This window comes from Lissotriton helveticus, chromosome 9 (assembly GCF_964261635.1).
Source record: "Lissotriton helveticus chromosome 9, aLisHel1.1, whole genome shotgun sequence".
NCBI classification, from domain to species: Eukaryota; Metazoa; Chordata; class Amphibia; order Caudata; family Salamandridae; genus Lissotriton; species Lissotriton helveticus.
In genome coordinates this window covers 147,025,198-147,038,659 of record NC_136070.1, presented here as the reverse complement: position 1 = coordinate 147,038,659, position 13,462 = coordinate 147,025,198, and the positions used below count along the sequence as shown (strand labels likewise).

General features: G+C 50.0%; 1 protein-coding gene across 1 annotated transcript in view; it reads left to right on the top strand.

Moving 5' to 3' along the window:
• HEATR4 (HEAT repeat containing 4) overlaps nt 1–13,462 on the top strand; it is a 427,614-nt gene that overhangs the window by 76,534 nt on the left and 337,618 nt on the right. The window contains exons 2-3 of the mRNA XM_078659659.1: nt 765–1,684; nt 11,771–11,958. Coding sequence (XP_078515785.1) covers nt 801–1,684; nt 11,771–11,958 — 1,072 coding nt within the window. The 5' untranslated portion in view covers nt 765–800. The remainder of the gene's footprint in view (nt 1–764; nt 1,685–11,770; nt 11,959–13,462) is intronic.

The following is a 13,462-nucleotide window of genomic DNA, read 5'->3' as shown; positions in this document are numbered from 1 at the left end:
CATGTGTACTCATTAGCCACAAAGATATTGTTTAAGTCAAACGAGTGAGTCTCCTATAACTTTAAAAATGGATTTCAGCATATTCACATTAAAATGTGTGGGACTTCCTCAAATAGAAGAGTTGGGGAGAGGAGTTGGCCTAACAGCTAGGGTGGTCCACCTCGAATCTGTGGAACTGGGTTCTAGTATCGGCAATGACGCTGAAAATCCTGTGATTGTGGACAAATCACTTAATGAATGTGTCCTCATGTAATGCAACTTGTGCTATGTAAAGCTCTCTTACCAGATTTGGTCAAGTTCGCGCTATATGAAACTCTGTATAAAAAAAGAGTAGTATAAAAAAATAGGTAAATAAAAAAAAATTAACATACATTTGTTACTCTTGTGTATACTCTTGATTTCAAAGGAGAGGCTCTAACAAAAATTTCTTTCACTGCGAGTGCCTACATTTGTAGTAATATTGTTAGTTTTCAAAGCTGAAAGGTTATTATATTATATGTGTGCTCTGCAATTCACATATGGAGCACAGAGGAATGGCGACATAGAATGCAGACACGGTCTATTACAGGTCTCTGGGGACTTTTCCTGCCAGTGTGAATTTAGTTTATCCAGAATTGTAAAGCCATAAACTCCTTGCAAGAATTTAAAATGTATGTTTTTTTATCAGCAAAAATTTGCATAGCAGTAATAAAGATATATGGATATATTATTTTTAAAAATATTGTTTATTCTTCATATTAAGTTATTTTACTTATTCTTTGCAGTATTTGCCTGGACAGATTGCTTTATTGGTAACTAGGATGGAAGTCGCACTCCGCAGTCCCAAGCATTGCCAATTTCCCTCATCTGGGGTAGTAAAGCTTCCACAGGGAGATGCCCCAGCAGCTATCCCGGTGACACTGAACACTTCCTTGCATCTCTTGCGCAGCAATCTGCCCCACCGACACTTAGTGCACCTCCAAGCAGAGTACCTCAGGAGTGTAGCATCAGACCTCAGCTTCTCGAAGGATGTGGTGGTGCAACGTGGACTTGAAAGCCTTCCCTATCAAGAGTGGGATGCCAGCGTTCTATATGATGTTTCTAACATCCTTCCAGACATTAAGAGGAAAGGACATGCTCTGAAAAGGTCAATTAAAACAAATCCACCGAGACACCAACTCTGCCTTTTGAAAGGTGTAGTTCCTAAACCTCAGAAAACCCCTGTCAGACCTCCAATATCTCTAGGGGAGCCTTTGTTTAAGTCTAAAGTCACTAGGAGCCTGACCAGTATAATGGCTGTCACCCCATCTGCTATTCCTGTTGCTGATAAGGCGACTCCTTCAAGGATATTTGTACCAGAACCAATGGAGGCGGCCTCTGGTCCCACCACAGCTAAGACATACGAAACAACCGACAAAAGCACAGTGGTAACACTATCTGAGAGAAGTTGGGAAGAAGACATACTGAAGAAGCTGACCAAGAACACAGCTCAGTGGATCATCACCCATCAAGCAGGTCATGGTGTTGCCCGGGATCGCCTACGTCTGCGGTTCGGCTTCCATAGCTTGCAAAATCTCATCACAGAGGAGCCCATGGTTGAGTCTGATTTTGCGACCTTTGAGGAACAGGAAGAAGCAAATAGGAAGCGTGCACCAACCCCTGTGAAGGAAAAGGAACCTGACATACCCCTTCCTGTCTATTATAGGTAAGACACTCTTTGAGAACAAATTCACCGATACCTGAATGTGCTACATTGCCACGTGGGATCCTTGTGAAAAACCTGACCCATTCCATCCATGTCATTCCTTTTTCCTAATCCCATTCAATCACATATTTTCTATAACCGGAAAAGTGAAGGGTAGAAAAATATCACTTAGCAAAAAACCGAAAAAGAGAAAAACACTGTCCTCCAAATATTTCTGCTTCAACTGTTTGATTTTGGACCTTAAATTCTGTTGCATGTGAAGGTATCAAGAGAAAATGTTAGATTTTGAAGCACACAAATCTAAGGAATCCAGTGTCTTTCAAGTTTTCTATGGGGGATTTTGTTATGAAAAATAAATGAATGAAAAACTTTTAAAGCGCTCTGTTAAACTAAAAGGGGTGTCTGGAGCTCTAGCTAAATAGAGGCAGGAGAGAGTGTAAGTTAAACAGCCAAGTGTTGATGTTTTTTCCCAAATTGTTGGTGGGCAGTAGATAGAAAGATACCTAGGTGAAGTAAGTTGCACAGTTTAGCAACCAAGAAGAGAAAAGGTCTACCGCCATGCGTGGCTTTCCTGGATTGGAGAAAAGAAAAGATATGGAAAGTTGTACAAAGATCTTACACACTCAGGCGGAGTTCATAAAACAATCTTAATATGACAACCCCACCTTGCTAGATAGTCTCCCAGGATGCTTTTCTGTTTTTTTTCAGAACACATTTTATTGTTTTATTTTGTGTTGAAGTAATGCAGAGAAGGCACTGCACTCTGATCACCAGAGGTGCAGTGTACAAGGAAATAGTCATCATCTTCAATCAGTACAAACAACATTCAATAGAAACACCCATCCCCAAGCTCCCTTCCTCCCACCTCCCGTCCCATTATTTTTCCGCCCGGATCCCACCCCCAACCCTCCACAGTGTCAACATGGTCCAGTAGCCAGTGCACTCCAGTAACAAAGTCCGTGCGTGTACCATTTCACTTCGGGTCCACAAGCATGTGTCCTGCATCAGCATCCTGACGTGCTGGCGGCTCCAGCCACAGCCCTCTATAGTCCACCCATCTCTTCCAAATTTTAAAGTGCTTTTGGGGGCAGCCCCTGGCAACAAACACTGGGCGCTCCAGCCCCATACAGAAGTCCAATCCCCTCTTCCACACCTCTAGCAAAGGGAGCCCTTGGGTCCTTCCAGGCTCGGGCGATATCTTGTTTGGCCACTGTAAGCCCCAGAAGTAGTAGGTGGCGTTTATAGATGTTACCTCCCACCTGTTCCATAACATGTAAGAGGCCTAATTTCGGTGAGCGGGGGAGGTCCCATCCCAACACCTCGGACAGGCAATCCCAGACACCAGTCCAAAATCTCAGCAGCCGATCACACGCCCACACTGTGTGCACAAAGGTGCCCACCGCGCGGCCACACCGCAGGCAATCAGGGGAGGCTATCAGACCCGCTCTCCACAATTGGTCTCTAGTATAGTAGTCCCTGTGTAAGTATTTAAATTGAATAAAACGCAGGTGAACCGCTATTGCCGCCCCTCTCGGGGCCTCCAAGGCCTCTCTCCAATCCTCTTCCTCCAGGTCTCCTATGTCCCCCTCCCATGCAGATCGTAAGTTATCTAGGGATGAGGAGCAATGAGTGACTAATGTCTGGTATATACTTGAGATTTTCTTAGTGTCCATCTCACCCATGAAGACCTTAGCCTCCAACGGGCTAAATTCGGGCAAGGAGTCTAGACCAACCAAGGAGGGAGATAGAGCATGTCGGAACTGCAGATAGCGGAAGAACTGTGTTCGGGGCATATCGTATTCTTCTCGCAGGGCTTGGAATGTTTTAAGAGTCGTGCCTTTCATAACATGGCCCAGGGCCGAGATCCCTATAGCGTCCCAGCCGCTAAAGCCCCGCAGGGATGCCAGCGCCGGAAACCGCCCATTATGCCATAGGGGAGTCTCCCTCGTCAATCTGTTCCACCATCCCATGCGGCGCAGTGCTCCGCGCCACACCCGGAAGACTACCTGAGTGACCACCCCAAGCCTCTTCCGCACCGCCGCTGAATACAAAATGGTGTGTAGCGTGTCCGGGTCCATCAAATACCTCTCAAGGGCATAGGCCGGATCACTCCGATCACCATACCACCATTCATCTAGTATCAATAGATGAGACGCCTGATAGTAGGACAGAACGTCCGACGTGGCCAACCCCCCACAATAAGTGGAGAGGAAGCATGTACGAAGTGCCACTCTTGCCACCCCACCTGCCCAAAGGAACTGGCTCAGCGCCAAGTTCACTCGACGAAACCACTGCGGCGGAATAGGGTATGGATGATTTTGCAGCTGGTATAGTAGACGCGGGAGAGCCACCATTTTAAATATGGCCGAGCGGCCATAGATATTCAGGGGCATTCTGGACCACGTCGTCATGTCAGAGCGCACTCGGTCCCAAACAGGCAGTACGTTGCGTGCCCATGAGACCCCCGGGACATCCGTCAGGAATATCCCCAGGTATTTAATGCCTCCAGCAGCCTCCTGCAAGGTATCCGCCCAGGGCCCCAGGTCCCTGCGATCTCCCAGCGTCCACAACGTTGACTTCCGTAGGTTTAGGTAGAGGCCAGACACCTCCCCAAAGATACGCATGATTTCTAGGACCCTCGGCCCGATCTGTTTAAGTCTGTTAGAAAGAAAAGAACGTCGTCGGCGTAAAGCGCTATTCTGTCGGATGGTCCCGCCTTCCATTCCACGCCTCGCAGTTGTGCGTCCATTTGCACCCATGCTGCAAGCGGTTCCATTGCCAGGGCGAATAGGTAGGGCGAAAGGTGACAGCCCTGATGGGTGCCCCGGCCTATAGGGAAGGGGCTGGACACTGCTCCCGCCACTCTCACAGATGCTGTCAAGTCGGTGTACAACAGTTGTATATAGGAAAGAAATCGGGGCCCAAGGTTCAGGCGAGACAAGAGGGCACGTAGGTAGACCCAACTCAAGGAATCGAATGCCCTGTCGATGTCCGCCAGGAGAAGTGCCGCCGGAATCCCGGCCGCCCTAGCCGCCTCCACCACCACCTGTGCACGCCTGATATTGTGTCGTGTCGCCCTATGGGGCATGAACCCGGCCTGGTCTGTTATGTATGGGAGCAGACGATTGGCCAAGGCCTTTGCCAGCAGCTTCGCCTCTACATTCAGGAGCGAAATTGGCCTGTAAGACTCATGTTGCGTAGGAGACCTCCCAGGTTTACAGAAAACCACAATTTCCGCGTGTCGCCAGTCCGGAAGGCGACCACTGACCCTGGCCGCCTCCAGCGCCCGCCTATAGTAGACTCCCAATTGGAGATGAAATGTCTTCATGAACTCACAGGGGAAGCCGTTGGGCCCAGGGGCCTTGCCAGTGTTCAGTTCCTCTAGCGCCGCGCCCAGCTCCTCGGCTGACAGCGGGTGGTCAAGTTTGGCACGTCCCTCATCGGAAAGTGCCCGTGGCGGGAGATCCGCTAGAAATTTGTCTACCTCCTCTGCCGGAAGAGATTCCCGAGGGGCATACTGGGTCACATAGTAGCGCGCAAAGCTGGCCGCTATAGCAGCCGGGGCCGTCACCGCGTCTCCCGCCTCATCACAGAGGCCCGGTAGGGAGTGCGCCTGGAATGTGTTTTGGCAGAGCCTATAGAGCATGGCACTTGATTTGTCCCCCCACTGATAGATCCTACTTTGAGTAGCCAACCAGAGTTGGCGAGCCTCGTCCATCAGCAGAGAGGTGTATGATTGTTGCATAAGGAGCAGCCGTCGTACGCCATCAGCACTACCTCCAGTACTACACTCCACCTCCAGGTCCTGGACCTTATTTGCCGCATCAACTATAACTTCCCTTCGGGCCACCCGGGCTGCGGCACACTAGGCAATATCTACGCCACTGAGCACAGGCTTTAAGGCTTCCCAGAGGGTCATAGCATCCGTTTCTGGCCTGTCATTATTGTCCCAGTATTGAGGTATTGCCTCCCTCATGTGTGACTGATAGCTATCTTGCTGTAAATGCCATGTGGAGAGACGCCATCTAAAAGGCTGCCGTCTCCTGTCTAGGTGCAGGTCCAACGTAATCGGGGAGTGATCTGACAGACCGCGTGGGAGAATGGATGTGGAGGCCACCCGCCCTATCCAGTCGCGGGGGATGAACAAGTAGTCGAGTCCAGAGAACGACCCATGGACTGCAGAGACATAAGTGTATTCGCGACTATGGGCATGCTGGTACCGCCATGCATCCACCCAGCCCATCCCCTGCACCATGCTTTTCAATCTAGTTGGGGTATCCACCAGTTGGCCCCCTCCCGGCCTGTAGCGATCCATACACCCATTCATCACGTCATTCCAGTCACCACCCACCATAGCCAGCACATTCGGAATTTCGGCCCACACATCAAAAAAAAATTCAACAAGAGCTTCCTGCAGCGGAGGTGGGGCATACACACTCCCAAAGACCACAGGTTTGTTTCCCACCGTTCCCTTGATGAAGACATACCTGCCATGGCTATCAACCCATTGCGCTTCATGTGAATAGGACAGTCTGCGGTGGACAAGGACCGCAACCCCCCGGGATCCCCGCACAAAACCAGCGTGATATACCTGCTGATAGCCATATCGCTGCAAGCTTAGAGTTTTGGTCCCCAGAAGGTGTGTCTCCTGCAGGAGTAGTACATCTGCCTTTTATCGCTTTCCCAACTGCAAGACTGCACCCCTCTTGATTTTATCAAGCATTCCCCACACATTCCAGCTCACAACACGCAGGGACGCCAGCGGGGGCTCTGTCTCATGAGTGTCACCCGCCATCAGGGGGCAAGTAGAGCAAGGCCCCGGATGTCATGGACCACACGAACACATAGAACTCTAATTGGACTTGATTGGACACTGTGTTAGAACTAATTACCCCAACATCCCCATTCCCCCCTTTAGGCCCCCCACCTCCCATGCCACCCCAACAGCATCTCCACCCCTCTGATGCCCCAGTTCAAACCCGCAACTACCCGACCACCCCCCAACCCCATACCTCACAAACATTGAAGTACCTGTCGCGGAATAGGGTATCTCCAGCCCCCAACGGGAGGCCAGGAACCTACTATGCCAATGGATCCCCACCAACAACCCACTCAAGTTCTACTTACCCCCTACCCAACTAACCTAAGAACCCCGTGGGTACGTCCGCCCTCCTTCAGGCATCCCCCAACCCACGTCCTCCCTTTACACATGCATCATGAAGCAGTCAGTTAAGCGGAGAGTCACAAGTAGAAACTTCGCCTCCGATGCAACCATGTACCATTAGGAAAACACCCAAGCCCCATATCAAGGATTTGCGGAGTGTCTCGGGGCCTCAAGACGCCGACGTTTGATTGTCCGCCTCATCAGCTGCCTCCGTCTCTCCATTGTGGGAAGGTTGGCTCTTCTGGGAGCGCAATCGCCAGTTGCTCCTGCTACGTGACCTCAGGGGAGTTCTCGAAGGTCCGCCCGTAGAAGATGAGTCAGAATCACGACCCGGAGGAGTATGCACCCTGATGCGGACTGTTTCATCTGTCCAAGCAAAGACCTCCTCCGGCGAATTAAAGAACTGTGTCTTGGACTGGAAGACTACCCAGAGGCGGGCCGGGTAAAGCAGGGCATATTGAATTTTGAGTTCTCGTAGACGCGCCTTTGCCGCCGTGAAGGATTGTCTTTGTTGCTGCACTAGCTTAGTATAGTCGGGGAATATGAGGATCTTGTGATTGTCTTACATTAGGGGTTCTTTCGCGCGAGCCTGTCGCAGAATAACGTCCCGGTCATTGTAATTGAGCAGCTTGGCGATCACCGGCCGAGGGCGAGCACCTACAGGCGGCTTCGGGAGAAGTGCTCGGTGCGCCCTCTCAACCACAAAGCAACGCGATAGGGACTCCGGGGGGAGCCACCCCTCCAACCATCAGGTCAGGAACGCCGCCATATCGCCTTTCTCACTGTCCTCCGGAAATCCCACAAATCTTAGGTTATTTCTCCGGGCCCGACCTTCCGCGCCTTCAACCCTGAGCGCGAGGCCCTTCTGAATCCCCTCCATGGCAGCCACTTTCTTTTTAAGGATCACTACATCGTCTTCAACCTCCGTGATTCTGGACTCGGTTTCAGTAATGCGGGCCACCGCATTGCGCAGATCCAGCCGGAGCAAGGTGACATCAGCCCCCACGGCCCCAATTTTCGCATCAAGCATATCTCTGGACTGCGTTATAGCAGCCATGAGGGCCGCATTGTCCGGACCAGGTCCCTGTGAGCCTCCCGCGGCCCCGGCCCCGCCACTCGGCCCCGTGAACTAATCAATCGGGCCTTGTTTCGCAGTGCTGCCACTATTGCTGCCCCTCGTCATGGTGAGCCGCTGGCACAAGTATAAAGTTCAATCAGGCAGCAGGGGCGCCGGATTAACCCTTCCTTCACACCGGGTGTGGGCCTCTGGCAGCAGCCCCCCCGTCCCTTCAGGTGCCACAGAGGGACGATCAAGCCGCTCAGGGGGACACAGTCACAGCGCCACCGCCGCGCCCACCATCCCCAGATATAGGCACTAGTACGCAAAGTATAGCTTCCAGCGTCGCTGATGCACTGCAAGGGGGCAGAAGCGCCAGCTCCCGGCCAACTGCACACTCCGTCGGTCAGCTAACCGTCTCTGCACGTTCAGGGGCCAACGACCCAGACCGGGCCCGCAAATCGCCTCCACTCTCAGGTCCTTCGGGCCTCACCCCGGCCCCGGGGTCTCCGCCAGGGGATGGGGGTGGGAGGGGGGGGCTCGGGAGGGGGACGGTCGATGATGGCCGGGGGGGGCTAAAGATAGAGTTCCTCCCTGCATCCGGGTCACCAGGCTCCCGCGGTCCGATTAGGCCGCCGAGTGGAAGCAGTCCCACCCGAGGGTACTACCCCTCCCCCCACATCGTCGCCCGCCTGGGATGGCGGCTTACCCGGCCTCCGACGACAAGCAGGCCTCAGGACGGCGCTGGGATCCCTTCGCAGTGGCCGTCGGCTGGTCTCCAAGCGGCCCCAGGTCCTTCCGCCGCCAGGAGCGAGATCCGGCACACTCCGCTCCGCCGCACGCCGCGCTGGCTCACTTCCGGCCGGGCGCGGACAAACTTGAGGTCCCGGATTTCACGGGCGGGACAGGCCTCCAGGTCGCGGGACACTGAACTTCGGAGCACACGCCGCAAAATCGCCCAAATCGCCACCGGAGCTTCCTCTGTGCCTCCAGCTGTCAGGCTCCTCACCAGGGCAGTCGTGGGCTAGGGCTATGCAGGATATAGGTGAGGATATTGCGCCGGCGGGACGGAGCTCTCTATATTGCGTCCGCCATGTTCGCCGCCTTGGCCACGCCCCCTCCCAGGATGCTTTTCGATCCAATATATAGATTTCAAACTCTTCATTTCTGTTCTAGAATCAAGGTGGCTTCTTCCTCAAAGGGGTAAATGGGGCGCCTCTTTGAGTGCACATCACGGTATATGGTTTGGTGTTTCTTTTGATGCACATCTGTACAGATTTCATTGGCCTTTACTTTAGTGGAACATGGCTAAATGTATAGGTGGGGTCTCAGCAGAACACTGTACCAAGGCTTGGTTATTCAGTCACATTGGTGAACCGCGGGGACCTGGGAGTCCATTTGTCGCAACATTTTGGTGGTTGGCTAAGTACCGGGCTTTTCTCATTAGATGTATATTTGGTAGAAGAGTCCGCTAAAAACCATTCCACAATAAATAAGATATATATATATAACTTCATATTCAGACAAAACTTTGTAAAATATAGATAGTAAAACTAAAAATATAAAATGAGTTAAAAGAGGATTAGAATAAAATAGATGGCATTTGAAAAACTAACTTGAAATTTGGGAAATAAAGCAGGACCCAATTAGACATGTTTTAAATTTGAAAAGTGCCTGCCAGTAACCACACAAACCCGTGGCTGACAATCATATCCAGGCCACCTCTAAACTTCTAAGCACAGACTACCTGTCACTCATAGAAGTGTCCTCCCAGTAGCCCTGGTCCTGCCTGAAGGCCTACAATACTCCTACGCTTTCACAGCCATGAGGTCTAGTACTACACAGCCGTATTTGCACCCCTAAGAAAAGGGTTGATAGAGTGGTATCCATGAAAATATGTTCACCTGGAATGGGCTGCCATCTTCCATAGCGAATTCAAACCAAGATACTCCCTGCAGGCAGGGCTGGACTGGCTACCGGGCAGTTGTGTGTGCTGCCGTGCTGGGGGCTAATTCCGTTGATGGGGACCTGCGTGTGCAAAACGAAATTCGTTTTGCTTTTTTTATTTCACGCAGGTCCCCATCAACGAAATAAGCCCCCACCACAGAGAAATTAGCCCCTAGCTCGGCAGCACAAACAACTGCCCGGTAGCCAGTCCGGCCCTGCCTGCAGGTCAATTCTCCCGCATTACTTTGATTACTATCCTATATTCAATCAAACAATCAATCAGGGAATTGTAAGCGCGCTACTCACCCGTGAGTGTCTCAAGGGGGGGGGGTATGTCGCACCGCTCAGCTGTGAGCCACTCTGTTCAGCCAAAGAGCCAGGTCTTCAGGGTCTTCCAGAAGGTGTTCAAGAAGTCTGATGTCTGCCTGTAGCTCGTTCCAGGACTTGACTGTGATGTGGGTGATCTTCCACCTGATCTGGCCCTGAGAATGCGTGGGGTTTCAGCCAGTGCGAGGTTGGATGAACGCAGGTTCCTTTTGGATATGTGGTTGAGTTATTTGGGTCTGTTGTTGTGCAGGCATTTGTAGCCGTGAGTGAGAATCTTGAAGGTGGCTCTCTTCTCCACGGGAAGCCAGTGGAGTCGCCGCAGGTGTTGGCTGATGTGTTCGTGCCGGGGGACGCCGAGGATGAGTCTGACCGCGGTGTTCTGTATTGTTAGCAGTTTGCGGAGTAGGGACTTGTTGATGCCGGCTTAGAGTGCCTTACCATAGTCTAGCTTGCTGGTGATGAGTGCGTGGGTGAGAGTTTTCCTCGATTCGGGAGGGATCCATTTGAAGGTCTTTCGGAGGATGCGGAGGGTGTTGAAGCAGCTGGTGGTGAGCGATGAATCAAGTACGATGCCGAGGTTTTTGGCGAGGTCTCAGGGGGTCGGGGGGCTTCCGAGGGCGGTGGGCCACCAGGTGTTGTCCCAAGCTGAAGGGGTGGTTCTGAGGATGAGGACTTCTGCTTTCTCGGCGTTGAGTTTCAGGCAACTGTTGGTCATCCAGCCTGCCACTTATTGCTTACCTTTCTGGAAGTTTAGTTTTGCAGTGGTGGGGTCTGTGGTGGATTACAACAACCACCTCACCTGAAGCCATCTTTGGATAAAAGAAGAACTCAGGTGATGTGACGGCAGCAGCAGACTCAAGGGTGATTTCAGGGGCAGTAGTGGAGAGTGTTCTAACAAGAAGAAGGGTGAAAGGGGAGACAGTGACGAGGAGCATGTAGGTAAGGACCAGCAGACAAGGATGAAACGAGTTCAGGAGAGAAACTGACTGCATCAAGCCAGAGAGCACTCCAAACAAAAAACATACCAGCAAGCGGAATGAATGGAAGTTGGCAGTGTCTAATTTGAGCGGGTGGTTGCAGGTGGTGGGCAGCATCTCTCATTTTTGGGGGCTGGGACTTATTGTTCATCATCAGACTTTGATCCAGAGACAGCCATTAAATGGAGAAAGAAGGAGAAAGCGAATATAGGAAAACAGTGACAAAGTCAATAAGCAGGGATGAAAAACTACATGCAGGAGTGAGATAAAGAGGCAGAAGTGTAGGGCGTTTGAGGAAAGAGGCATGAGGTGGAATCAAGGCGAGGCAGTGATGAGGCCCTAAGAAAAACCTAGGGGCCCTGCACTTCCTTTTCTGAGCACTGGAAGTTGGCCTTCTAACCCAGTACACCAGTTGGATTCCCACCTATGCAGAGCAAGTACAAAAGTAGGTGCAGACCGACTGTGAATCAAAGCATAAGGGGTATGCAGTGAAAATGCTGCAGAAATGTTGCTGTTGTGATTTTGCTGATCTTTAATAGCAACGTACTCTTTTGTTGACAATGTTTTCTCTCTCTCCATCTCCTTTGAGTGTGAGAACGTGTTTCTTGTTCCAGGGTGCCTTCATATTGCCCCCCAAAGACGATTGATGATGAGCCGGGCAGTCAGAACAGGACGGGGGATGTTCTGCCACTGGTGCACTTTGATCCACCACCCCCGTTGACACTGCAGGATGTGATGAATCCCCTTGCTGGCAAATATGTTTTTTCTACAGAAAACCCCTTTGAGCACGAACTTTACTCTGGTAATGCTCTCAGCCTTGTTTCTTACTGCTTTCTACTGTGTATTTATTCTTTCATGCCGCATGTCTACAAAGGTTTCACGTTTATGCAGTTTAAATCAAGCACACTCACTCTTTCCCCCTAAAAGCTGGAAGATTAGTTTTCAAGAGTATTTTAGAATAGTCTTCAACCTGCTTTTCCACAAGGCCACCTCCTCAAGTCATACTCGCAGCTCTTACCTCTTTTTTCGCCTCCTTCCTCATTTAAATGGTTTTTTTTTGCTATAATGTTTCACAATGTTATCTGTAAATCACTCGGTTTTCCTTTGTTGTGTCCTATAAATACTGAATTAATTAAAATAAATATGCATGAACACTGAAACGGTTGAACCAAAACAAACCAAGTGTCAGAATTTCTAAAAGTATGCTTTAATATGTTGCATAGCAGTATCAAAACACTGCAAATGCTGATATACTCGATATGTCTCTTTGATTTACGTTTAACTGCATAGTCATGTTTTTGATGTGGAGGCGTAAACCATAGAATGCTCTTGTAGCGCCTTAGCGAGGAGTTACACCGCAATGTTGCCAAATGCAACCAGCAACATCATGGGCCAGATTCACAGAACTAACTTAAGACAAAATCCTAAACTAACTACCATTGTGGTATCCACAGAAGGCACTTACTCATTTTGGTATTCACAGAAGTTAGGAGTCCTAACTTTAGGACTCCTAAATTCCTTCCGTGAATACCCAAAGTCTTAAAGTTAGGATTTTTCTCAGTGTAGGAGTAGTAAAGTTAGGACTCCTAACTTTAGGACTCCTAAATGCCTTCTGTGAATACCGAAAGTCTTAAAGTTAGGATTTTTCTCAGTTTAGGAGTCCTAAAGTTAAGAGTCCTAACTTTACTACTCCTAAACTGAGAAAAATCCTAACGTTAAGACTTTCGGTATTCACAGAAGGCATTTAGGAGTCCTAAAGTTAGGAGTCCTAACTTTACTACTCCTAAACTGAGAAAAATCCTAACTTTAAGATTTTCAATATTCACAGAAGGCATTTAGGAATCCTAAAGTTAGGACTCCTAACTTCTGCGAATACCGAAATGAGTAAGTGCCTTCTGTGAATACCAAAATGAGTAAGTGCCTTCTGTGAATACCAAAATGTTAGTAAGTTTAGGATTTTGTCTTAAGTTAGTTCTGTGAATCGGGCCCCCAGTTACAATCCAGCACAGTTTTCCCTTTATAAACCACTGATGTCTAAATTTTAGCCCTGTTAACCCAATTGCAGAGTGCACAGTCCAAGTAAATAAATGACCTGGGTCGGAACATGGTGTCCTCAATGGCACAGAGCCATTCGTTACCCAGACCTGAGATCAGTAAATTGGCCCATTTCCAAGGGCACATTCCCCTCATATAAATGTAAGGTAAGATGAAGGAGTTGTTACCAATTCTCACTTTTCTGTTGCTCCTGTGTTCTCTTCACCTCACTATGACAACTTTGGATGTGTATCTCCACTATGAAGCTCTAC